Source organism: Astyanax mexicanus, chromosome 21 (genome assembly GCF_023375975.1).
Source record: "Astyanax mexicanus isolate ESR-SI-001 chromosome 21, AstMex3_surface, whole genome shotgun sequence".
In the NCBI taxonomy this organism is placed as follows: domain Eukaryota; kingdom Metazoa; phylum Chordata; class Actinopteri; order Characiformes; family Acestrorhamphidae; genus Astyanax; species Astyanax mexicanus.
The window spans coordinates 10,451,637-10,476,464 of NC_064428.1; the positions used below are offsets into that span (position 1 = coordinate 10,451,637).

The following is a 24,828-nucleotide window of genomic DNA, read 5'->3' on the forward strand; positions in this document are numbered from 1 at the left end:
GCATGCCAAACACTGTATTCCATTTTGTTTGTTTAAGGGACCTGTCCAGGTTGCTTAGCAATCCAAAGAGTTTAAAGTATTTGACCAGTGTCTTCTCATTTCCATGAGCTGAGAGATCTCTTCTCCAGTACAGCAGGGGAGAAGACGCTCGACAGAGCAGTGCTTAAAATGTAAAAAATGTAAAAATTGTAGTTAAGTCTGGTTAAGCCAAGCAAAACAGCATTCATGTTATCGCTCTGTGATAAAAATGATTCTCTTTAGTGCCAGGTTCCATGAGCTTTTGCAACAAAGCGATCTAATATTAATTAAAATGCCTTGCTATTTGGGGTCCAACGTTGCTAAGAAGGGAAATGAACTGTTCAATATCGTATCTGAAATAGGTCAGAAATCCACTGACACAACTCACCACCAATACACACTACTAATAAATGCCACTGACACTTTTATTTAACAGAACAGGTAATATCAGTAAGCTGGGTTATGTAAAGGTGATGTCTGAGGAAAACATTTTTCTGTTTTGTTAAATATGATTCAGAAGAAATGCTTTGATCGTACTTACAGAACTTCCTCATTCAACACACAGTGCCAAAAAACGTATGAACTTGAGGTTAGCCGATATCTGTCAGAGTGGTTCATCACAGTAAAATTAATTTTATTATATCTACCAAAATTATTTTAAAAAACATTTATTTGAAACTAGGGGTGTGACGAGACACTAATATCATGAGACGAGACATGATACTGGGTTCACAAGAACAAATTAAAAAAAATTAAAATGGCATAAAAACTGGAGTTTTATTAGACAAAATCATATAACGCAAACTTAACAGACTGGTTTCTCTGTTAATAAAAATAAAACTTTTCTAGGTCTTATATAGTGCAAACAATGAGTACAAACCACAACCAGTCATATTAAGGCTATGGTTTGTGTTTTTTTTTCTCCTAAATCTCTTGTAATTTAACTATGCATAACCATAACCAGTCATATTAAGACTATACTTGAACTGCATAACAGAGTGCATGAAACTTTTTTATACAGTACAGAGCTAAGGGATTAGTACAACTGCCTATGAAACAGTCACGTGTATGATTTACATATGGTTTGTATCTTGTTGGTCACTCTGTTACTGTTTATTGTTTCCACTGGAAAGCCAAAATGCAACAAGACATACAACTTAAAAGTAGCAGAAGCATCTTCTATGCAAATGCCCGAATTTTACTCTTCTGCTGAGAGCTGCTCTCACTGCTCAGCCACCACACTCGCTGCTATCGCTACTGTGTTGCCAGATCCCTCTTAAAAAGTCCACACTAAACTGTTTTTTTCCCCCCGCGAGACAGGTTTAAGCTTGACATGAAATATTGTCACGTTTTAATCACACGAGATCTCATGCCATGATTTTCATATGGGCACAATGGGATATAGTGATAATATTTAATAAATACAACCATAACTTTAAAAAAAGAAATTCATTAAGAAGAACTACACATTCAACTCCGGACACTCCTTATGGTTGTATAGCAAGATTAAAATAAATAATTAGCTTTCTGAAAGTATTACTACTCTTGTAATTGCATGTTCTGTCATCAATCATGTTATCACCTGGAACTACACTCCTTGAATGCTGTGGTTGCAATCGTTGTCTGTGTAGCTGGTTGGTTTGTATGATTGAAGTTACCTTTACAGTTTATAATCTGGTTTTAGAAAACACTTGCATCACAACTGCATTAATCAGATAATATTAACATAATACGCCTAGTCAGCATGAATCATGAATGCACCCAGAATCATATTACACTAAATATGGAAGTGCAAACATTAATACATTTTCTTGCTTTATTCAATACATTCTTCTTTATGTACATTCTATTTTGTCAGACTAGCTTTGTGTAATCTTGGGGAACAGACCTGTGACAGTCTGGGATCAGTTTTAAAACTAGAAACCTCCCTGAAAGTGCTGGATCTCAGTAATAATGACCTGCAGGATTCAGGAGTGGAGAAACTCTGTTCTGGACTGAAGAGTTCACACTGTAAACTGGAGACACTCAGGTCAGTGCCTCTGTCAGTATATTACTAAAAGAACTTTAATTTTAAAGAATACCAACAGTCTATATTGTCTGTGTCTCCTCTCTGCAGGTTATCTGGTTGTATGATCACAGAGAAAGGATGTTCATCTCTGGCTTCATCTTTGAGCTTAAACCTGAAAGAACTGGATCTGACCTACAATAACCCAGGAGACTCTGGAGTAAAGGAGCTCTCTGTAAAAATGAAGGATCCACACTGCAAACTCAGCACACTCAGGTATGTGTGTGTGTGTGTGTGTGTACTGTTTTTACTACCAATGACATGTACTACCGATACTTAAAGGCACTGCTTAGCATTTCACATGAATGAGTGGTAAGAAAAAATAACCAGTAAGAGAGCGAGAGAGAGAGAATTATTAGACTTTGTGCAAAAAACCTAAATTTGGGTTTGCCCAGTACCAGTTGTGAGGCTGACAGGAACCGATTACCCACAGAGCATGTACAAATTACAAAGCCAAGACCAAATGTATCCTTCCCAGAAGATAACGGCACCACCAGCAATGCACAGTGCAATCAACACCAAACAGGGAAAAGGTGTGGAGTTATGCTGGTAACAACATCCCTGTACAACGGAGAATCGGTCTCCCTGCTGTTCACTACTAAGAGGTGAATATTTAACAGAGAGAATCAAAGAAAGCAGCTGTCTGAATCAGATATCACCTGTAGACAGAACAGATAAAAAAAAGAACACAAAGAAGGTCTGCACCATTGTTCTGACCAGGCGAACCTTAGCTATCTGCCATATCTTAGAATCTAAACCAAACGTCTGATCAACGCTCCACATGGATATTTCCTTCAACGTCAAGCCTGTAACGGGCAGATACAGACAGAAGAGGAATGGTAAAATTACCTCCAAATCATATGAGGATGACAAACACTGTATATTTCCTATAATATCCATCACATGAGACTGAACATTAAACAACTGGGCTAGTAAGGCCTTTAAGTTGAATACATTAAATAATTATCAAGAGAAATGTTAGGACAATTATTTCTTAATTTGTTGTCGAAAACCTTCACTGTCTAGTCACCAACAGTTCAGGACAGTAGGTTAGTGTACTAGTGTTTAGTGTTACGTATGCCGGTAATACTCAGTGTTGAGTTTGCAGCACAGCACAGAGCTGTTGTCCTCCTAATTAAGTCTTTCTATGTAATTTGCATGTGAGCTGGTGTTTACTCATGGGTTATTAGTCAGTTTATGTTGTTGGGGACGGTGAGGTGTCCAGTGTATTGCAGATTTTATATATTACTGAAGTTAGAAGCTTTTTGAATACCAGTATGGTAGATTGAACACAGTGAGTCTATATTAGCTAGCACATCAGGTAAGATAGATCTTTGTTAGCTCTGCATGGTCCGTGTTTTTATGAAGCTTTTGGAGGAAAGTTAATGTATTTAGAGGGAAAGAAAGCACAGAGCATATGATTGTCCTTCTAAAAAAGCCCATCTATGTCATTTGCAGACATTTTTGTTGTTGCTCCAGTAAAGCTACAGTGACAGTATATCTGAAGACCTTGTTTATGAGCTCTGTAACATGAACATGCTGAGCTGTAACTCTTCTGTAACTATGTGCTTATCCTGAGTTATCCGCACGTGTGTGTACCTATAGCCATGAATAATCTCCATTGCTCTCTCAGCTCCTCCAACATGGAGCTTCACCATCACAATATGCTTCCTCAAACAGTCATTTTTACTCAGCTGAACTTATTAACATATGATCGTCATGTTTAGTATTCCAACTGTGTTGAAATCATTAATCTTGGTTGCTACTGATAACTATATGTAAAAGAATTCACATTTAATAAAAACTTCAGATCAGATAGTTTTCTCTAGTTAGAAATGAGATATGTTATGATATCAATGATTTGGACATTTGTATTTAATTTATTAATGAAACTAACTTAATTATATGATAATTTTAAGATTGGGTAAAATAGATCCCTTCCCTGTATTTTATGGTGAACTGCACACCTACATTCCCTACACAAACAAATGTAACAACAGCTCAAACTGAAAAAAGAACACAGTGGTAGACAATGGAAACTATACAATGAAGCCAAAAGCTTAAAAACATTCTTAATTAGTCTCCTCAGTGTCCAAATAAGCACCACATATTTAGGTCTTCACAAAAGAACCACTGGACTATATTATTATTATCAGTGTTGAACTTAACTATTACTAAGCTATATATACAGCTTTAATATATCACTTTTTATCTTACATTACAATACTCCATCAAAAACAGTTTACACTCAAATAACATGTTATTAACCAAATCCCCAATTAAATATATCAGCTTAGAAAAAACAGTGTGTCACAAGACCCCACATGTAGAGTATTTTAATGTTTTGACATAGAGCAGCAGCAGAGACAGCAGATAATAGCTTTATTAATTATCTGGGTAATGAATCAGTTTAAACTGCACCTGAAAAGCTGTGTATCTAAAATGAGTGGAGTAAATTTGATAGTTAATTTAGATTAAGGACAGATCACATACACACCCAAACAAGCCTCTCCAGAATAGGTTTAGAACGAGAAGGACACCACCTCCTCTTGCAGGGCTTGGTGCAGTTGTTTTAGTAAACAATAGAGTTTAATTACTGTTTATACACCCACTGAAACGAACTGCACCAAGGGAAACGGAACAAACCAAAGAGTGCTGGTGTGAAAGTGGACAGAACTAGGCAGATACGTCCGGTCATGATCATTACCACCAACTGCACTATCCACCAAAGATGCAAAGCTTGATCAAGCAGTGACTGGAATCTGATGATTTTCAGTTGATCGGCCATGACTGTTGACCAGCTAATCAGTCTCAGAAATCTGATTCAAATTTACAAAAAATTGACACAAATTTCACATGGTTCACTTTAATGCAATAGCGGTACACACATACAGACTCACACAAAATACATTGTGAGCAAGAATGTTCTTCACAGCGAGTGCAGACGTCAGCAAGCTTGCAATCTGCCATATCTACAGGCTCAGAGTAAGCTGCGGAGGAACAACTCCTTCAATATTCAGAGCAACAAATTAATAAGACACTTGCTGAGTATGCCCAGTCTGAAGAAGTTAGCAGTCGAGGTTAAAGGTTTTAAAAACACTTCACTTCACTGAACCTCAAGGAATACAACACACAATGCAATACTTCTCAAACGTGTGTTCCAGGATTATTTCACCTCTTGTGACGGCACACACAGCTACTACAAGCCGGTAACAAACCCTTACAAATAGTGTACATCATTTCAACAGCTAGTCTGTAAAAAGTCCAGTGCTGCACTTTGTTTCAATATTTTACTAAAAAGAAATTTTACTTATAATTTATGTGAGAAGTGGAAATTGGAATTGGTGCATCTTTGCTCTTCACTGTAGGTTAGAATGCTTTCCATGACATATTGCTGGTACACACTATGGACACATTGGATCGAAGAATATTAAATTACCACAGAACTATTGAGATTGAATGTTCATCCATTTGTACCCACTATCAGACATGACTCCCTAACTCCCATATTTTACATCACCTTTGGATGAGCACTTTGGATAGTGTTTACCATCAGTTTACATAATGCTATCCTATGTTTTTTTAGATATCTAAAAAGCAGCTATACATGGTCATATCCGAATATTATGACCACCTCCTTAATTGTCCATCTTATCAGTTCCACTGATCATAAAGGAGCACTTTGTAGTTCTATAATAATTACAGACTGTAGTTCTTTATCTGTTTCACGACATACTTAATTATTACCCTCAATTCACCCTGTTCTTCAATCCTCAGAACCCCACAGGACAAACCACCACAGAGCAGCTATTATTATTTGGATGGTGGTGTTGTATGAGGTGTTAGAGTGTGTTGTGCTCATATTCCAGTAATTCTGCGTGTTGGTATTTCCCTGTATATGTGGAGAATGTACTTAAACTCTCTGATTATAAATGTAATGAATGCAGGAGTTTACATGACTATTATTCTTCTGTTTAACTGTTTATTTAAAGAATTATCCTCCTCTTCAATCAGATAAAACTGTATTCAAAATGGCCTCAGTAGCACTGCTCTATTCTCACTGAGGTGAATACATGGACTACTCATGTTCTATTCAAATTGAGCTATTCTAGTTTAGATTATTAATAGATTATCATGATTAACATCATCACATGGTATTTAACACATTATAATTTTTTTTATTCAGCATTATTGTATGTTTTCCTAACCCATTGTTTTCTATCATTTATTTTTATAACAGAGTTTAACTGTTGAGAATAGAAATCTCAATCTGACAATAAAAAACACTTAATTTAGGTAAAAAAAGTGACTCTTGCTGGTATTTATAGTTTGTCCTTCAATAGAGACACGTGCAGAATCATTTCCTCAATGATAATATCACAGAAACTGATCTATTATTTTTATAAGGAGTAATGTAAAAAGTGTGTGACTGGGTTTCAAAAACTGGGAGCGTGTGTTGAAATTGAAATTTCATATAAAATTAATTTAATGTAATGATTGTCAATGAGGACATGCAAATATAAAAAAATGAATAATTTTATATAAATTTTTACTCAGTTCTATTAAATGATGAGTTTACAATGCAGTTCATGGTTTCCATTAATTGAAAATGTTTGAAGTAAGGTTGGGGCATCACCATGTTAGAGTCCAGCCAGCAGAGCAGATCAGATCGAGAATATGACCAGAATTATGGGTCGATTAATCAACATGTTAAACCAGAACAGTAAACAAACAAACTAAACAAAACAAACAAACAAACAGAAACATGCAAAAAAACTTGCGTTCTAGGTTGTATAGGCGGTATAATGGCTGTGGTATCGTTCTCTCTTACCATCTCTTTCTCTCTCTCTCTCTCTCTTACTCTTTTTCTCTCTCTGTTTCTCTCTCTGCAGTAAAATGTTTATTCTGAATGTGTTACTGATCTGGATCAGTCTCTACTACAGGTTTTTAATAAAATGTAATTAAATAGTTTAACTCCGCATCAGTAGATGCTTTTCCACTTGACCAGGGCCGATTCTAGGATCAGAGTTTTAGGGAAGCTGAGCCACAAAAAAACCCAGCCCAACGTCCTCCCTTAAAAAATAAGTCAATTAATTTAAGAAGAGTTCCCCGGAGGTCTGAGTGAATCATATCAGAAGAAATAAAAACATTTACATTCAAATCAAACACAATGTCACATCCTTGCCCTGTTTCTTGTCTGTTATGTTTCTCTATTTGTTTACCTGATCCTCGTGCCTGTGTGCTCCCCACTTGACCTGTGCTCCTCTTTCTCTGCCCCAGTACTTTTCCATTCGTGTCTCATTCGTAGCTCCGCCCCCTAGCCCTAGGTGTTCGTGGTTTAGTGTGTTTCCTGTTTGTATATATAGTCCTCAGTTTGTCTGCGTCAGTCTTTGAACTAACCCCTGTTGTCTTGTCGGTCCGCGTTCTCGTTTTTCACAATCATAGCCCTTGTTTATTCCTTGTGTATTTCTCCTTGTTTATTTCTCCTTGTTTATTGCTTTGTTTATGTTCCTTGCCCTGTTAGTTTATTCTGTTGTCCCTGTTTATTTAACATTATCTCTTGTTTGTTTTTGGTTTGTTTCTTTGGTTATTTGTTAATATTGATTGTAATAAAGTAGATTACCTCCGTTTACGTCCGCCTCCATACGGGTTGGTGCGGTGAGCCTCTGGTCTCGTCCCATGTTAGGCGGCGCCTACGAGTACCCGAGGCAGGTAAAGCGGGAACCGTGGGACTTCCTTGGGTGTGCTCCCAGCAGCTCTGAGGAGGAGGAGGAGCTCTACCCCACACCGACCCGTACTCCCTTGCCTTACCCCCCAGGGGTGGTGCTCTACCCGGCTCTCAGCCGCACAGCTCCAGAGGCCGTCCCGACTCCTGTCCGCGCGTTTCTGAAGGCACGCTCCGTCCCGATGACTCCCAAGGTACGCTCCGTCCCGGCTGCTCCAGAGGGGCGCTCCGTCCCAGTGGCTGCAGTGCTAGCTTTCCCGGCTGCTGCAGAGCTAGCTTCCACGGCGGCTGCTGAACTGGATTCCCCCGGTGGCTGCTACGCCGCGCTTTAAGGCTGCTGCGGCTGCTACGCTGTGCTCCGAGACTCACACGGCGGCTGAGAAGCCGCCCTCCGTGATGCCCGCTGCTGAAACGCCGTGCTCCCTGAATCTCGCAGCTGAGGCATCACGCTCCGTGATGCCCGCGGCTGAAACGGCATGCTCTGCGATTCTCACGGCTGCAGCACTGCATTCTATGGCTCCTGCCACCCTGGAACCTGCATACGCTGCTTCTGCCATGCCGGAACCTGCATACGCTGCATTTCCAGCAGCCCCAGTCTCCGTGCCTGCTCCAGCAGCCCAAGTCGCTGCACCTACTCCTGTGCCTGCTCCCAGAATTTTGTTCAGTCCCAGGCACCGCCTACGGAGGCCTGCCCCGAGGCCTCCTGACCTCACCACCAGAACTGTGCCCAGGCTGGTCCCACGAACTGCACCACAGATTTTAGCCACTCCTGGGCACCCATCCATGTTTTTATACCCCTGTCTCTCCCTGTCCTGGTTCCAGTCTCCGTCTCCCTTCCAGTTTCCTTTTGTGCCCAGTGTCCAGTCTTCGTTACCTGTACAGCCTGCGTTCCCTGTTTGGTCCCCATTCCAGGCTCCATCTGCTGTCCAGTCTTCTTTCTCTGTCCAGTCTGTGTCCCCATTTATGTCTAGTGTCCTGTCCCAGTTTATTCCTCCTCTCAACTTTCTGTTTCTGTTCCCTGTCCCGTCCTCTGTCCAGCTTCCTCTCTTGTGTTCTCTGTCCTAGTCTGGTCTGGCGTTCTTGTTCTTTGTTTTCTACCCTCTCCTGATTTGTTCATATTGATTGTAATAAAGTAGATTACCTGCATTTACCTGCATTCGCCTCCACGTCTCCCTGCCTGAGCCATCCCTGACAAACACAGACTATTATATACAGGAGACAGGTGTGTTACTTTCACTTTACACATTCTTTCAGCAGATAGGAAGATAAAACTGTTGGGTGCACATTTACATATTTTTATTAAACATTCCTCTCACAGCTGTGTTCTCCATTATCTGGTCCAGGGTGTGAATTATACAGGGACAATCGAAGAGAAGTTTTTCTTTAGGGTGTAAAGAGAAACAAGTACAGTGCAGGATGTGCTTCAGTGAACTGAAGTCTTACAATCCTTACAGTGTCTTATTTGCTTACTGTAATTTATGCAGTATATAAATGATAAATCATTTACACCAGTAGCACATATTACTACCACTATAGCCTTTATAGTCAGGGTAATAAACAATATATTATACAACAAAATCAACAGCTTGTCAATCCCACAAACACACACAGTGCTATTGGTTGCTATCACAATCTAGACCTGTACCTGTAACATTAAAGCCATAAACCACCCAAAACAATAAATCTGTCAGTTTTCTCACCCTAAAAAAATTATTACACAGTAAAATAATAGTAAGGAAGCCACCTAAAAAAAAAACAATATTTCATGATTTGTGAATCCACGACTGAATTAGCTAGCTAACCTAACTAACGCTAACTGAGGGGAAATGTCTCACAATAAACTGGCTAGCCAAGCTAGCTGAGGAGAAGAATTAACCTATGTTCTCTTAAACTACTAAACTTGCTCAGCTAGCTGATGTGAAATAGGGACTAACCTAGCTGGTTAGCTAGCTGACGTGAGGCGGAAGACTTCTCACAGGTTAAACAAAAAGTGTGGGAAAGTGTGCTCAAGAAACAGCTAATGTAGCGTTAGCTAGCTTTAACTTGGGTTAAATAGGGACCCTCTTGCCAGAAAAGGCTAGGTTAGCTAACCTAGCTAGCTAGCTAGCCTTAGCTTACTTGAAACGGGCAACTTATCGCAAGAAACAACCTAAAGTTAACTAGGTAGCTAGCTAGCTGAGGCGAAATTGAAAAGTTCTTTCATGAAACCAACGCTAGCTATCTAGCTAAATGGCACGGTTGTTAAATTCTGGCGTTTGAAGTCTCAGCATGTAGGCTAGCTAGTTAACTTCTGTATCTACCATTTAAGGTGGATTTTTGTTTCTGGTCCACCTTAAACTACGCAGTAGGCTGTGTTAGAAATTAATCCTGTTGTACCCTACTGCAACTTGATTCATATCTATGAATGTGTTTAAATGTGATGCATTTTAAATAAAAATACCAGTAACCTGAATAATATAAAAGGATATGTTTTCATCTTTATTTTAAATTTCACTATTCAATGTCATTAATACTAAGTTTAACACTTTAATACAGTAATATTTACTTTTTGTAGTGTGAGACCATATATACTCCAAACGGTGTAAAATTAACTCTATAGGTATTGCTATGAAACTAATAAACAACACTAGCGTAGCGTGAGTAAAATGGTACACTACACAGTGTCATATTAACACTAAACATTTAACACTGCTATCAGTGTAATTTTTACTCTCTAGAGTGGGACCATATATGCTCCAAAGTAGAGTAAAATTAACACTTTAAGTATTGCTATAACACTTGTGAACAACACTAGCATAAGAAAATAGTACACTGCACAGTGCCATATTAACACTGAGCATATAACACTGCTATTAGTGTAATGTTTACTCTCTATAGAGTGGGACCATATATGCTCCGAAGGAGTGTTAAAGTTAAGTTTAGGTGTTGATCCAGCACTGCTAATTTTACTGTGTACATATTTTACAAAAGACTAAAACAGAATTCAAGGTTATACAGTGTATCACAAAAGTAAGTACACCGCTCACATTTCTGCAGATATTTAAGTATATATTTTCATGGGACAACACTGACAAAATGACACTTTGACACAATGAAAAGTAGTCTGTGTGCAGTTTTTATAACAGTGTAAATTTATACACCCCCTAAAAATAACTCAATATACAGCCATGTCTAAAACACTCACAACCAAAGTGAGTACACCCCTTAGTGAAAGTTTCTAAAGTGTCAATATTGGTGTGGCCACCATTATTTTCCAGAACTGCCTTAACTCTCCTGGGCATGGAGTTTACCAGAGCTTCACAGGTTCCACTGGAATGTTGTTCCACTCCTCCATGATGACATCACGGAGCTGGAGGATATTCAAGACTTTGCACTACTTTATTTTCCGCTTGAGGATGCCCCAAAGATGTTCTATTGGGTTTAGTTCTGGAGACATGCTTGACCAGTCCATCACATTTACCCTCAGCCTCTTCAATAAAGCAGTGGTCATCTTAGAGCTGTGTTTTAGGTCATTATCATGCATTATCATGTACTCCTCACATGATTGCTGCCACACATGCTTGAGACCATCTGAACCAAACAAATTAATCTTGGTCTCATCAAACCATAGGACATGGTTCCATTAATCCATGTCTTTTGTTGACACGTCTTCTGCAAACAGTTTGCGGGCTTTCTTGTGTACAGACTTCTGAAGAGGCAACCTTCTGGGGTGACGGACATGCAGACCAGTTTTATGTAGTGTGCGGCGTATAGTCTGAACACTTCCCACTTCCCACCTATTCAATCTCTGCAGCAATGCTGACAGCACTCCTGCGCCTATCTTTCAAACACAGCTTTTGGACGTGACTCTGAGCATGTGCACCCAGCTTCTTTGGACGACCAACGTGAGGTTTGTTCTGAGTGGACCCTCAGCTTAGTTTCAGGGTGTTGGCAATCTTCTTGAAGCTTTGGTCATCTTCATGTAGCGCAAAAATTTGTCTTTGCCATGAGGTGCCATGTTGGAACTTTCAGTGACCAGTATGAGAGAGTGTGAGAGCTGTACCACAAAACTGAACACACCTGCTCGCTATGCACACCTGAGACATAGGAACGAGTCACATGACATTTTGGAGAGAAATTAACAAGCATTGCTTAATTTAGATATTTAGGAGGGTAGTCTCTTAGGGGTGTATTCACTTTTGTTGCGGGTGATTTAGACATTAATGTTTGTATATTGAGTTATTTTAAGGGAAGAATAAATTCACACTGTTATTTAAACTGCACACAGACTACTTTTCATTGTGTCAAAGTGTCATTTTGTCAGTGCTGTCCCATAAAAGGTAAATGCAGAATATCTGCAGAAATGTGAGGGGATGTACTCACTTTTGTGATACACTGTACATTAGTGTATTGATTTACTATGTGAATATATGACAGAGTTTCTGCAGATCCTTTAAAAACCTTAAGTTCATTTATCTAAAAATTAGGATTAAAATGTCTTGAATCCACCCCTGAGGTTCTTAAAATGTTACAGACAGTAAACACAGATTTTATTTTTACACAAAGCATTTTGCAGTGTTCAGAGTTGTTTTGTTTAACATATTAATGTTAAATAATAATAAAAAAAAATACAACAGATTTACTGTAAACTAAAGTAAACTTTATATTGGTGTATTTATTTTTTTAATGGTCTGATGGTTCTCTCTTACAAAGTCTTACATTTTATTTCCCCAAACCTGCAGAAACCATAATTTGAGTTTACTGTAGGATTACTCATACATGTGCAGCTAAGTCCTCACTACTAAACCCACCAGAATATCAAGCTTTTAGTTTCATGTTCACATTTTTAATTCCATCTTAAAATGAAGCACACATTACATTGAGCCTGCAGTAGATGTGATGTTTTTTTTATACATTTCTGTTTATGTTGTGCAGACATTAAAAACAGTCCACATAAAACTACATCTTGATTCTCATATAAATTTTCTGTGTGCCTCTTAAGAGTTGAAGACATTCAGTTCCTAAAAAGCCTGTGTGTTGCCACAGCTGCATTTAAGGTGGAATGGTCAATTTAAACAATGTGATAGATTTAGTGAAGGCAATTGAGTGTGTTTAAGAAAATCAGAATAGCAGCTACTTAAATGTAGTGCCATGGCTTGTGCAGTTCTTATTTTGTGAGCGTGCGGGACAGAAAGTGAATCATACTTTTTTGAGGGGGAAACTGCTGTATTTTCATTCCTAAAATTATGATTAATTATCTACTTTTTAATATTTTACTAATACTTTTTTATTTAGGGGTGCTGGGATACATTTCAGGTGCTGGAATTCCACTAAAAAGGGCTAGCGATGCACGTTACATTAACATCTGAAATCTGCACTATTTGACTCTTAATTCCTTTAAATTAACAAAATCACTGTACAGACATTAACACTGTAATACAATCAGCTAAATTTCAGTCTCACATACATAACAATACTAAAATAAACAGCTTTTAAATATAAAACTCATATAAACACTTTTCTCACATTTCAGTAGTAAAAACACAGAGGAGCTGATGTTTTTATAGAGGCTGAATTATAGAAGAAGCTGCAGCAGAGTAGAAGTTCTGGATTAAAACAGCAGAAGAACAGAAACACAAACCCACTTTAAAACCTTTACCCTGATGCTGAAATAAATCCTTTATTAAAACACTGAATTACAGATCATATAAAAGTACAGAGAGTGAGATTCTCCTTCTGAACTCATTAGAACAGACCCTATGCTAAGCTAAGCGGCTAATGTATTCTCCATCTTTTCATTCTCTGATAAAACTGATCCAGAACAGGCTTATCTTGGACTGTGGTGTTACACAATTCTTTATGAAGCTTTCAGTGTAAAGTCTGGATGTTTCACTGGATACAGAGATTAAAGCAGTGTCCTCACTAAAATCACTAGAGTCACGTTATAACAGTAACCGAAGCTTCGTTACGTCACTGAATCCACTGTGAAGATTCAGATCCCCCGCTTTATTCCACTGACTGGAACTGGAGAAACATGTTCTGATGTTTTAATCAGTTATATTTTTCATATTTTATACCTTATTTACTCACAGTTTTTACACCAATCCTTTAAATAAAATGTAATAAAAATAAAATCCATTTAAATAAATCTATAACTGATATATTTTATGGTGGTCTGGAAATGACGTGTGTTCAGGTACATTTCTGGTGTGTTTCTATCTTGGCTACGGAAAAACCCATTGCACGATTGATCCTCTGAAAAGACGTCTAAATTCAACAGTCGGTGGCACACCCAGAACTGAATCACTATCACCCTGCGCCCTTGCGCTCCAAAAAAACCCATACCATCCCTTCTTTACCACAGAAAAATACACCTCACCCACAGCCTTCAGCAATCAACTATAAAAATAAAATATATTTAAAATCTGCACAGTAACTATAAATTATTATCAGTTATATTTATTTCTGTCAGTTATAAGGATTTATATTTATGTTTAGTACACAGACTAAATAACTGTAACTTAATGTAGCAGACACAGGCATTCTGCTGTTTAAGAATTTCAAAAAATGTTTATTCTCACTCAAATGCTGGAGTTTTTGAAATGGAAAATTAAAATAGAAAATAACTTTGACTGAACATAAATTTATTTTATTTAACTTTGCTAGTATTTAACTTTTCTATCTGAAAAATAAAGCACATTGTCATCCTGGCGTCTGAGGCTGCCCGTCAATTATATAAAACTTAAAACATTTGAAATTACACAGAAATATAAAGCTATATGTTAGCATTCATTTCTTATCACCAGGGCAAATGTATTAAAATATTAAATATATTAATTCATTAATTAAAATCTTGTCCATGAAACGCCAGACAGATAGGAATGACGCTTGCCGAATAAAAGGTAAAGACTGGTTTATTCACAAAGTTGTTAACAGGGAAACACAGCCAGAGAACAGGTTGAGCACCACTCACAGCGTTAACAGGAGACGTAGTACAGGAAACAGTCCAAGATCCGAAGCCAGAGAGACAGTCCGATAATACAACAAATCCGATAAGGACAAAAACAAAAGGCAAAATCCGTGATACAGAAAAAAGGGTCATAACAAAAGGGCAGACAGAAAAGGGTTTGGAAAAATGCTCAGTACGCAACATGAGTCGACAATACCTCGCAACGGACAGAGGTGGAAAAAGTACAGAAAATTTGTAATGGAGTAAAAGTACCTTTACTTTGCTAAAATTCTACTCAAGTAAAAGTAAAAGTACCCATCTAAAAATCTACTCGAGTAAAAGTAAAAAAGTACTCAATTTAAAATGTACTTTGAGTAAAAGTTACTAGTTACTTTTAATTATTTGATGTAAAAAAAAAAGTCATAAATTATGAATAGGTGACTATAAACCGTATTTTTATATTTTTACAGTTCATTATTATTTTTTTAACTTGCCATTGCTATGCTGCTATTTATGCTATCAAATTTATGGCATATTAATTTACAGAGTTATGCAGTAAACAAAACATAAAAATAGTAAACAAAACCTTTTTTATAACTTCTTAAACTCCAAGCCTAATTTCCGCCTGAAAATTCATACCCAAATTTTAAAGCTTTTTACACTAACATTAAATTATTCAGAGAATTTTAATTTTATCAATTAATATTACGAAATTAACTGAAAACACTTAAAAATATACAATTGAACGTGTAATATCAAAACATCAAAATATGGTAAAAACAGGATTTTCAGTTTCTCATTTTTAATTTTAAAATGAAATATTTATATGTGTGTTTATATAAGTGTTTTTACAGTTCTTTATTTAGCTACAAGGTGTTTACATTCACCATGTAAAATTATAAACTGGTTAGATATTATAGTGATCTGCTCCTGGGATATTTCTTTCTTTCTCCAAAGGACTGGAAACTTTATAAGAATAAAAAATACTAATTTTATAACTTAATTTCCAGTAAAGAATGTGTTTCTGTATTCTTTATATCTATCTGCCCAGTAACAGTGTCGGGTTACAGACCCTGCCCCCGCTCTGTCGCGGCCTAACGCGGCACCTGATTGGCCTGATTCAAGTCTTTAATTTTAATTTTAATTAAGTCCAGTAACATAGAAGGGATTGATATATTTGGAAAAAAAGATACTGATAAGTCAATTGGCAGATGACACAACTCTTTTTTTAAAGGACAGCAGTCAAATTCCATTAGTGCTACAAACTATAGATTGTTTCTCTATTAAATATAGACAAATGTGAAATTCTTACCATTCATGAATATCCTTTGCAAACACTATATAATATAAAAGTAAAGAAAGAAGTAAAATGTTTGGGAATATTGATTTGTAAAGATAAAGCAGTCTCTGAGAAGAATAATATGCACAATAATATTGAAAAATGTAAATTAATTTTAAGTAAATGGATTCCAAGGGATATCACTATCTTTGGACGTACTCTCCTAACCAAAATGGATAGTTTATCCAAACTGATCTACCCTGCATCTTCTTTGGCGATGCCACCTGACATTATTAAAGCCATAAACAAAACCAACTTTAATTTTGTATGGAAAAATAAATGTCATTATATTAGAAGAGAAGATATGGTTAAAAACTATGAGGAAGGTGGTGTTAAAGTAATTGATTTCAGCTCCATGAATGGTGTTCTAAAACTTAATTGGCTGAGAGCATTTTGTAATGATTCACAGTCTTTCTGGTGTATCATTCCTAATGTTGTTTTTCAGAATGTAGGGGTAATTGATTTTCTCTTAAGATGTGATTTTGACTATAATAAGTTACCCATCAAGCTGTCAGATTTTCATCAACAGGTCCTGCTTTATTGGAAACTCTTGTATAAACATAATTTCACACCACATAATTCTCCTGTCTGGAACAACAGATATATTTTGTTGAACAGAAAATCAGTTTTTTATGAGAACCTGTTTTCGAAAGGAATTTGGGCCATATCACACTTTATGGATGACAATGGGGATATGTTATCGTTCAAAGACTTTTGTTTGAAATTTAATGTTGTTTTTGATGGGAAGAGTTACAACAAATTGATAAATGCTTTCCCAGCTGTTCTTAAATCTATGATTAAAGAAGATGTGTGTCACTCCAAAACTTCTCCTGCTCTGAGTCAACTCTATATAGAAGATACAGACTTTAATAGTGAAAAGATGACTAACAGGTTCATTCGGAGAGTGTTACAGAAAGAGTTGTATCCTGGTCAGGTTAAGCGGCAATATATTGTTAATGACTATGGTCTTGATATAATCTATAAAATTAGAACTAAATATATTTATTTTCCTCTTCCTCCTAAAGTAAAGGAAGTCCATTTTAAAATTCTAAATGACATTTATCCGACTAAGTATTTTATAAAGTCTAGATTTAAATTAGAGACTGATGGATGCACATTCTGCAGTGATGAAGAGGAGGATTTAAATCATCTTTTTTTTTCAGTGTCACGTCATCCAAGATTTCTGGTGCAGTTTGTGGGATAGGCTCCACGATCAAGGAATTGATTTGCCAGCTTTGAATTCAAAAATAATCAAATTTGGTAGTTATTCTCAGAACCCCAAGACAGAATTTTTGATAAATAATTTAATTTTATTGGGAAAGTTTTTCATTCATAAATGTAGATTTTTTAAAACTAACCCTAATGTATACCATTTGATCTGATGTAAATCTCTAAATATATATTTTTTCTTTTCTTTTCTTTTTATTTATTATATATTTTTTATTTATTTATTATTATTATTTATTTTATTTTATTATTTTATTTTATTATTTTTTTATATATATTTTTTATGTTGATTTCTATATACATATATGTATATTTCGTGTTTTATATGTATCCTTTTTTTTTTTGTACACATGCTACTCAACTCGGTGATGCTGATGCCTTGTATTACTATTGGTGCCTTGTTTTTGTTTGTAAGTTGATATTGTAAATTAGAAAAAAAAAGGATACATATAAAACACGAAATATACATATATGTATATAGAAATCAACATAAAAAAATATATAAAAAAAAATAATAAAATAATAAAGTCTTTCTTCAGAGAATACTGTAGATTCTGCGCATGCGCGTTAGTAAGCTGTAAACACTGCCAGACCTTTAAATAACGCGTTAAATTCGATAGTATGAGCACTACTTTGAGGATTACTGTCAAATGGACTGATGGATTTACTTATTTGGAGCGATTTAGAAGCAGCAGGGAGAGGTAACGCTGGTGGGGCTGTGTGTGTGTGTGTGTGTGTGTGTGTGTGTGTGTGTGTGTGTGTGACTGTACAAATATGCAAATTATAAATATTTCGTAAATGTTTCTTTTCTAAAAGGAAATACAGATAAATAGGCTAGACAACTGAAAGCCAGAGATTCTAAGCTTCAATATATGGCATATTGTGTGTGTATATATTGAGCCTATAATTATTCATAAACACAGTCAGATATTAATTATGATATTTTTCTGGCCCGCGGGTGGGCCAGGGCGCGTTAAGACGATAAAGTAGAAGCGTTTGATTTGATGTCAGTGTTGTCCACTCTCAACGCTCTCTTAGCCAGCTTGAAACTCACACGGAGCTAAAGGTGGGTAATCCAGGTCCAGAAAATAAAAATCCATCCCAGGGATTAGGTTGAACTCCAGAGCCAGCCAGGCAATAGGAGCGAAATCCTGAGATGGATTTTGACTTTTGAACCAGATTACCCCCCTCTACACCTAAACTCATCAAATTAAAAGCTCACACGCGCTCTCTAAACGAACTTACAACACTGAATCATCAACCTCGGCATGTCTTGGCCACAGCAAACATTACAAATTCACCATTCACCATCACTAGGATCAACATATAACTGTAGGAAACGTTCAGTTTACCTTAATATGCTTCTTCAGATTAGATGGTGAATTTCTGAAATCTCGTGGTGTTGAGCTGCTGCATCCGAAAAGAGTTTTTTTTAATCCAATAATTCTGAAGCTCCTCTCTGCAGCTGGAGACCAGAACTAACTTTCTCACCGGCGCACTACTTGAGTTTAGCGTGACGTGCAGGTCACGCTTTAAATACAGACCAATAGAGAGTCTGAATGCTATATGTTTATACTTGTTATCCAACCACAAGCTTTCCGGATGGCGAGATTTATCTGTGTGTTTTTTTATGTCGCCGGAATGATCCGTGCGCCGTTTTTTTTTTTTTTTTTTTTTTTTTTAGTTCAGACAGTTTTTTCCCCACAGCATTTTTTTACTCAGTAACGAGGGAGTTTTCCAATGTAACGAAGTAGATTACTTGTGTCAAAATGTAGTTGAGTAAAAGTAAAATTACCTATTTTAAAAACTACTTTAAAAAGTACAAATTACTCATAAAATCTACTTAATTACAGTAACGTGAGTAAATGTAATTCGTTACTTTCCACCTCTGGCAACGGACAAACGCTAACAGAAGCCTATATATACAAAACCTAGAATTACTATAACCCGGAACTTCCTAGAATACAGGTGAGTCTGAACGGGGGAGCATAATGCGATTGGGTGAAGGTGAACGGCTGACGGTGACGTCATCGCCCGTGGGATCTTGGGAAATGGCGTTCGGGAGTGTGAAGGGAGAGCCTTGAGACGTTACAGTACACCACGATCCAAATCCAGATGTGCAAAGTGCAATTACCTAGTGGCTATAGATCGCTAAAATATGGCACTAACAGGGTTAACTGTGTATGTGTATATTTTGATTAGTTATAGATATTTAATAATTAATTAACCACAAGGGATTTGCTGAGTAAACAAAATATGCATTAACGCATTTGTGTGTGTGTGTGTGTGTGTGTAGGGTGGAGCATGGAGGAATTAGCAGAATGAAAACAGGACTAAAGAAATGTAAGTATACACACACACTCACTCATACACATGAAAATACACACACACTTACACACATACTCAAATACTCACACCCAAATATACACACTCTTACACACACTCAAATACACAAACACAAACACTCATACACACACAATGTGTGTTCTCTCTAATGTGTGTTCTTGTGTTCAGACGGCTGTGATCTCACACTGGATCCAAACACAGCGCACCCAGTTCTCACTCTGAGTGAAGAAAACAGGAGAGTGGAGTGTGGAGTGAGGCAGCCGTATCCTGATCATCCAGAGAGATTTGATGAGTGGTATCAGGTTCTGAGTAGAGAGAGAGTTACTGGACGCTGTTACTGGGAGGCTGAGTGCAGCAAAGGAGGAGCTGTTGTAGCTCTGAGTTATAAAACCATCAGCAGGAAAGGACGAGGTTCAGACTCTGGGTTTGGAGGGAATGAAAAGTCCTGGAGTCTGGAGATCGATAATAACAGATACTTTATTCATGACAATAAAAACAGTTACTCTGTTATTCACAATAATAACAGAACTGCTCTCCCTCCTCCTCCCTCTCCCTCTTTCATAGTAGGAGTGTATGTGGACTGTCCTGCCGGCACTCTGTCCTTCTACACCATCTCCACACCTTCACACACACACCTACACACATTCTACACCACATTCACTGAAGCGCTCTATGCTGGGTTTGATGTTTGGGGTTCTTTAAGTATCTGCGATAAAGATAAACTTATTTGACACTAGTAATTTACTTTGGAAAACTCCCCGTTACTGAGTAAAAAATAAAATGCTGGGAAAAAAAATAAGTAAACCAATACAGAACACGATTTGTTCCATATTTCCATAAATGTCCAATCCACATGTCTGACACTCACATCCACCCTAAACCCCTCCTCCCTCCGCTCCTCTCTTCTGTGTGCTGCTGCTGGTACCTTTTTAAGTCTCCACCACAGACAGTAAGTACTCCGCAAAATCGGTGCAAAAACACAGGCGTGAGTGTGAAGAGGGGTGTCAGTAGAGATGATTATAAGTTAAGTAGTTAAACGTGTCGGTGAGTGTTTTTGGTGGCTCGCGGTGGACTGTCTGATATCAGATGGATCAGGAGAGCAACACTGCCCACACTCAGTGTCTCACTGCCCGAGCATCAGTCTCACAGTCCTTCACCCCCCACTCATCTCCTGAGACTGATATTTTACAGATAATTATCTAGTCGTGCTTTTGCCAGAAGATGTCAGTGCATGGGGCAGAGCTTATTTTAGTAGACTATTGTGGTTTGATCAATTAGTATGTTGAGTTTTGTCAAAAGAATGATTTTATGGCAATTTAAAGAACAAATCTAAATAAAGTATATATTAAATTCTTATATATTTTCTAATATATAAGAATTTAATACATACTTATTTATTTTGATTTGTTGATCCACAATGTCTCCGGGAGATCACTGGACACGGTATTCCTCACAAAAATATAAACATTTTAACACAAAATATTTTTGGCGTCCCTTAATTCTAAAAGGTGGCAACCCTAGTTAGCTAGTTAATCTAGCTGTGCGATGTTACGTGCTCAACCTGCATCCACAAATAGAGTTTACCTTTCTGAAAGTCTTGGTGGTGAGAGAAACGCCTCATAATGTTCCCTGTGTTTATGTTCCGCTGATTTTATCACACATAGTTTGCGCTGAGTTTTGTTCTCCATGGCAGCGCAGCTGAACTTTTTCCAGTAATGGTTATTTTGGTTAGCGGGTAAGACGCTGTGTAAATCAGCTGTGTAGCCTGGGGTCTGTGTATTTTTTCATGTTTTTAATGATAATTCCATAAGTTTTTATTGGGAACATTAAACAATCTGCTTGAATGTTAAAAAAACATGTAAATTGCAGTTAAAGCAGAGCAATGGTAAGTTAAAAAGTAATAATGAACTGTAAAACTATAAAAATACGGTTTATAGTCACATATATGACCATAACTTTTTAACAGTAAAGAAAAAAAATGGATCATAGAAACCTATGCCACTTGTTCCTGAAAATGTTTTATGGGGTGGCTGAACAAATACTGCCTGAAAGGTCCAAATTATTATGTGGAATAATAGTTCATTTACAACAATTTAATTTATGATTTGTTGTACTTTTTTTTTATCAAATAATTAAAAGTAACTATGTAAAGTTTACTCAAAGTACATTATTTTTTATTACTCAAAGTACATAAATTGAGTACTTTTTTACTTTTACTCAAGTAGATTTTTAGATGGGTACTTTTACTTTTGTAGAATTTTAGCAAAGTAAAGGTACTTTTACTTAATTACAAATTTTCAGTACTTTTTCCACCTCTAAATGAGTGTGTGTGACAGAGAAACTGTGTGTATGTGTGTGTGTGTGGGTGTGTTTGTGATTGTGTGCGCCCTTATCCAATCTTCATCATTAATAATCTACAATTCAGCACAATATTACTGATAATTAATCAATATTCTGATTACTGATCATCTCTGAGCATCTACTGTATATAATATAAACAATATGTGTTTTTGATTTAATCTTTGATTGTTGATTTATTCTCTATTGTAAATTAAATGTTTGATTTATTTTTTGAGTGTGAATGTTTTGTTTATGAGTGTGTATGTGTATTATTGGTAATTGAATTGTTACGATTGCTCATATATTTCGCATGATTTCGGAATTTAATGTTTATAAATGTAAATATATTGTTTATGATCGTGAGTTTATTGTTTATTATTGGTAATTAATCCGTTATGATTGTAAATACAGGGGTTGGACAATGAAACTGAAACTGGAGAGTTGAGGTGCACATTGAATTTGGTTTGGGCAGCTGTGGTTTTATGTTTTTTGGATACAATCCGGGTTAGCACCCAAACATCCCTTTCAGACAGCTTCCTCTTACAGCGTCCACAGTTAATCCTGTTGGATGTGGTTGGTCCTTCTTGGTGGTATGCTGACATTACCCTGGATGCCGTGGCTCTTGATGCATCACAAAGACTTGCTGTCTTGGTCACAGATGCGCCAGCAAGACGTGCACCAACAATTTGTCCTCTTTTGAACTCTGGTGTGTCACCCATAATGTTGTGTGCATTGCAATACATTGTATTACCCTGCTAATTGAACCTTCACACTCTGCTCTTACTGGTGCAATGTGCAATTAATGAAGATTCATCACCAGGCTGCTCCAATTTAGCCATGAATCCTCCCACACTAAAATGACAGGTGTTTCAGTTTCATTGTCCAACCCCTGTATATTGTTTATGCTTGTGAGTTTATTGTTTAAGATCAGTGATTATTATAAATGACAGATATCAGACAGTAAACAGACAGGACGGTGCAGAACTGAAAGAGGAGAATCAGTGATTTTAATAATCTGAGAGAAAGGTTCTGTATCAGAGTCGTTCACAGTGAACAGAAGCTCTGAAGATCTCAGTGCTTTTTAAAGCTTCATCACAGAAATCTGTTATATGAAATGATTATGAGCGTCCTGTATCTGATATCTGAGAATATTCTGTACAGAATCTGATAATCTGATATTAAATTCTTCTTCAGATGTGAGATTATCATGTGCCGTGTTCAGTTTATCTCAGAAATCTGATGGAGCTAGAAATCAAGTTACACCTGAATTGGCAGAATTCCAATTAAACATTATGATAATTTTAAACAATGGTTCTTTCCTTAATGACAATGAACAAACTAATAAAAACTGAAATTTAAAAATTCAATTCAATTCAATTTTATTTCTATAGCACTTTTTACAACAAAGGTTGTCACAAAGCAGCTTTACAGAGAAAAACAGGTCCACACCTCTTATGAGAAGCACCAGAGAGATGACAATTTTATGGTGACACAGTGGCAAGGAAAAACTCCCTTTAAGAGGAAGAAACCTTGGAAGGAACCAAGACTCAGTCAGAGGAACCCATCCTACTCGGGTTGACCCGCTCAGTACAAACAAACAACAAACAAATAACAGAACAAAAACAGTACAGAGAATTAATGTGAACTATGGCTAATATAACAGGTACTAATTTATTAATATAAAAATGTGATAGGCACAAACTATAGAGCTATAGCTAATATAGAAACAGATTCTGAGTGTGTTAACGTTAATCAGTGCAGGGTTGTAGAGCAGGAATGCAACACAGCAAGAAATGGAGAGCCAGACTGGGGACATGAGGAACAGGGCATATCCATACATGTAAAAGAGAACATGAAAGGGAAGAAAGTAAGTGCAGTAAGGCGATTATCAGTAATAATATAATTAACAATAACTGATTTAGGTGCTAGTGATCGTATATTTAATAGCCCTAGTTTAATACAGATGCTGCTGGTACTGCTGGTAGAGATGGATGCAGTTGTTTTAAAGCTCTCCCAGTTGTCCACGTAGCCGACTCCGCTAGCAGAGCAGTGGAGAGCGTAGAGGCGGCTGAACGGCTGGCTCCCGCGACGGTAGGTGGGCATCGGACTAGAGATGAGGATGCGGGCCGTGTCGTTGGTACCCACATCGATCCCGAAGCACTGTAGGAAGCCACCGGGCGACGTCCAGGACCCGAGCTCCTGGACAACACAACACTACAGCACATAGAGTGTATATAAAGATGGACGCCGTGTCGCCGTTCCCATTCATTCAATGAAAATGAAGCCAAAATCTTCCGCCATTTTAGCGATTCAGAGACCAGAGTCTGCGCAGTAGAGACCAGAGGAGGGAGAAAGGCTGTGGAGAGACCGCCTACTCATTTAAATAACCCCGCCCCTGAGGGCTGCCTCGCGGTCCCCGACTGCAGAGCGGGGCGGAGCGGAGCTGACGGTCTGTTATTGGTCCCGCCCATAAGCAGCCCTTTTACCATAACCACACCTTTTTTGAATAGAGCCGAATAAAGTTTTAAAAACCGAATTCTGTGGGGATATAACAATTTGACAATATAAGCAGAGGTTACACTAGCTGCTGCATTTAAATAATGGAGGTAGAATTACAGTATATTAGAAAAAAACGTGATTGAAAGTTGTCTGTTTTGCCATTGAAACCTATGGGGATGGGTGGAGTTACACAGCTTTCTGCAGCCGAACAGCAGGGGCCGCCCGACCTGTGGGGGCTTCACTTTTAAGAGACGATGCTCTGTCCAGCTATATACAGTCTATGCTACAGCATTACCCTTAGCTTGAGACACCTTTAAATGCCTGACAATAGAATCTCCTCG

At 37.3% G+C, this 24,828-nt stretch overlaps 1 protein-coding gene across 1 annotated transcript in view; it reads left to right on the top strand.

Moving 5' to 3' along the window:
- The window catches only part of LOC103029360 (ribonuclease inhibitor-like), a 605,885-nt gene that overhangs the window by 23,361 nt on the left and 557,696 nt on the right, over nt 1-24,828 (top strand). Inside the window, exons 10-13 of the mRNA XM_049470085.1 lie at nt 1,877-2,047; nt 2,135-2,299; nt 19,599-19,645; nt 19,817-22,714. Of these exons, the coding sequence (XP_049326042.1) occupies nt 1,877-2,047; nt 2,135-2,299; nt 19,599-19,645; nt 19,817-20,379 (946 nt within the window). The 3' untranslated portion in view covers nt 20,380-22,714. Of the gene's footprint in view, nt 1-1,876; nt 2,048-2,134; nt 2,300-19,598; nt 19,646-19,816 lie in introns of the transcript that reaches the window.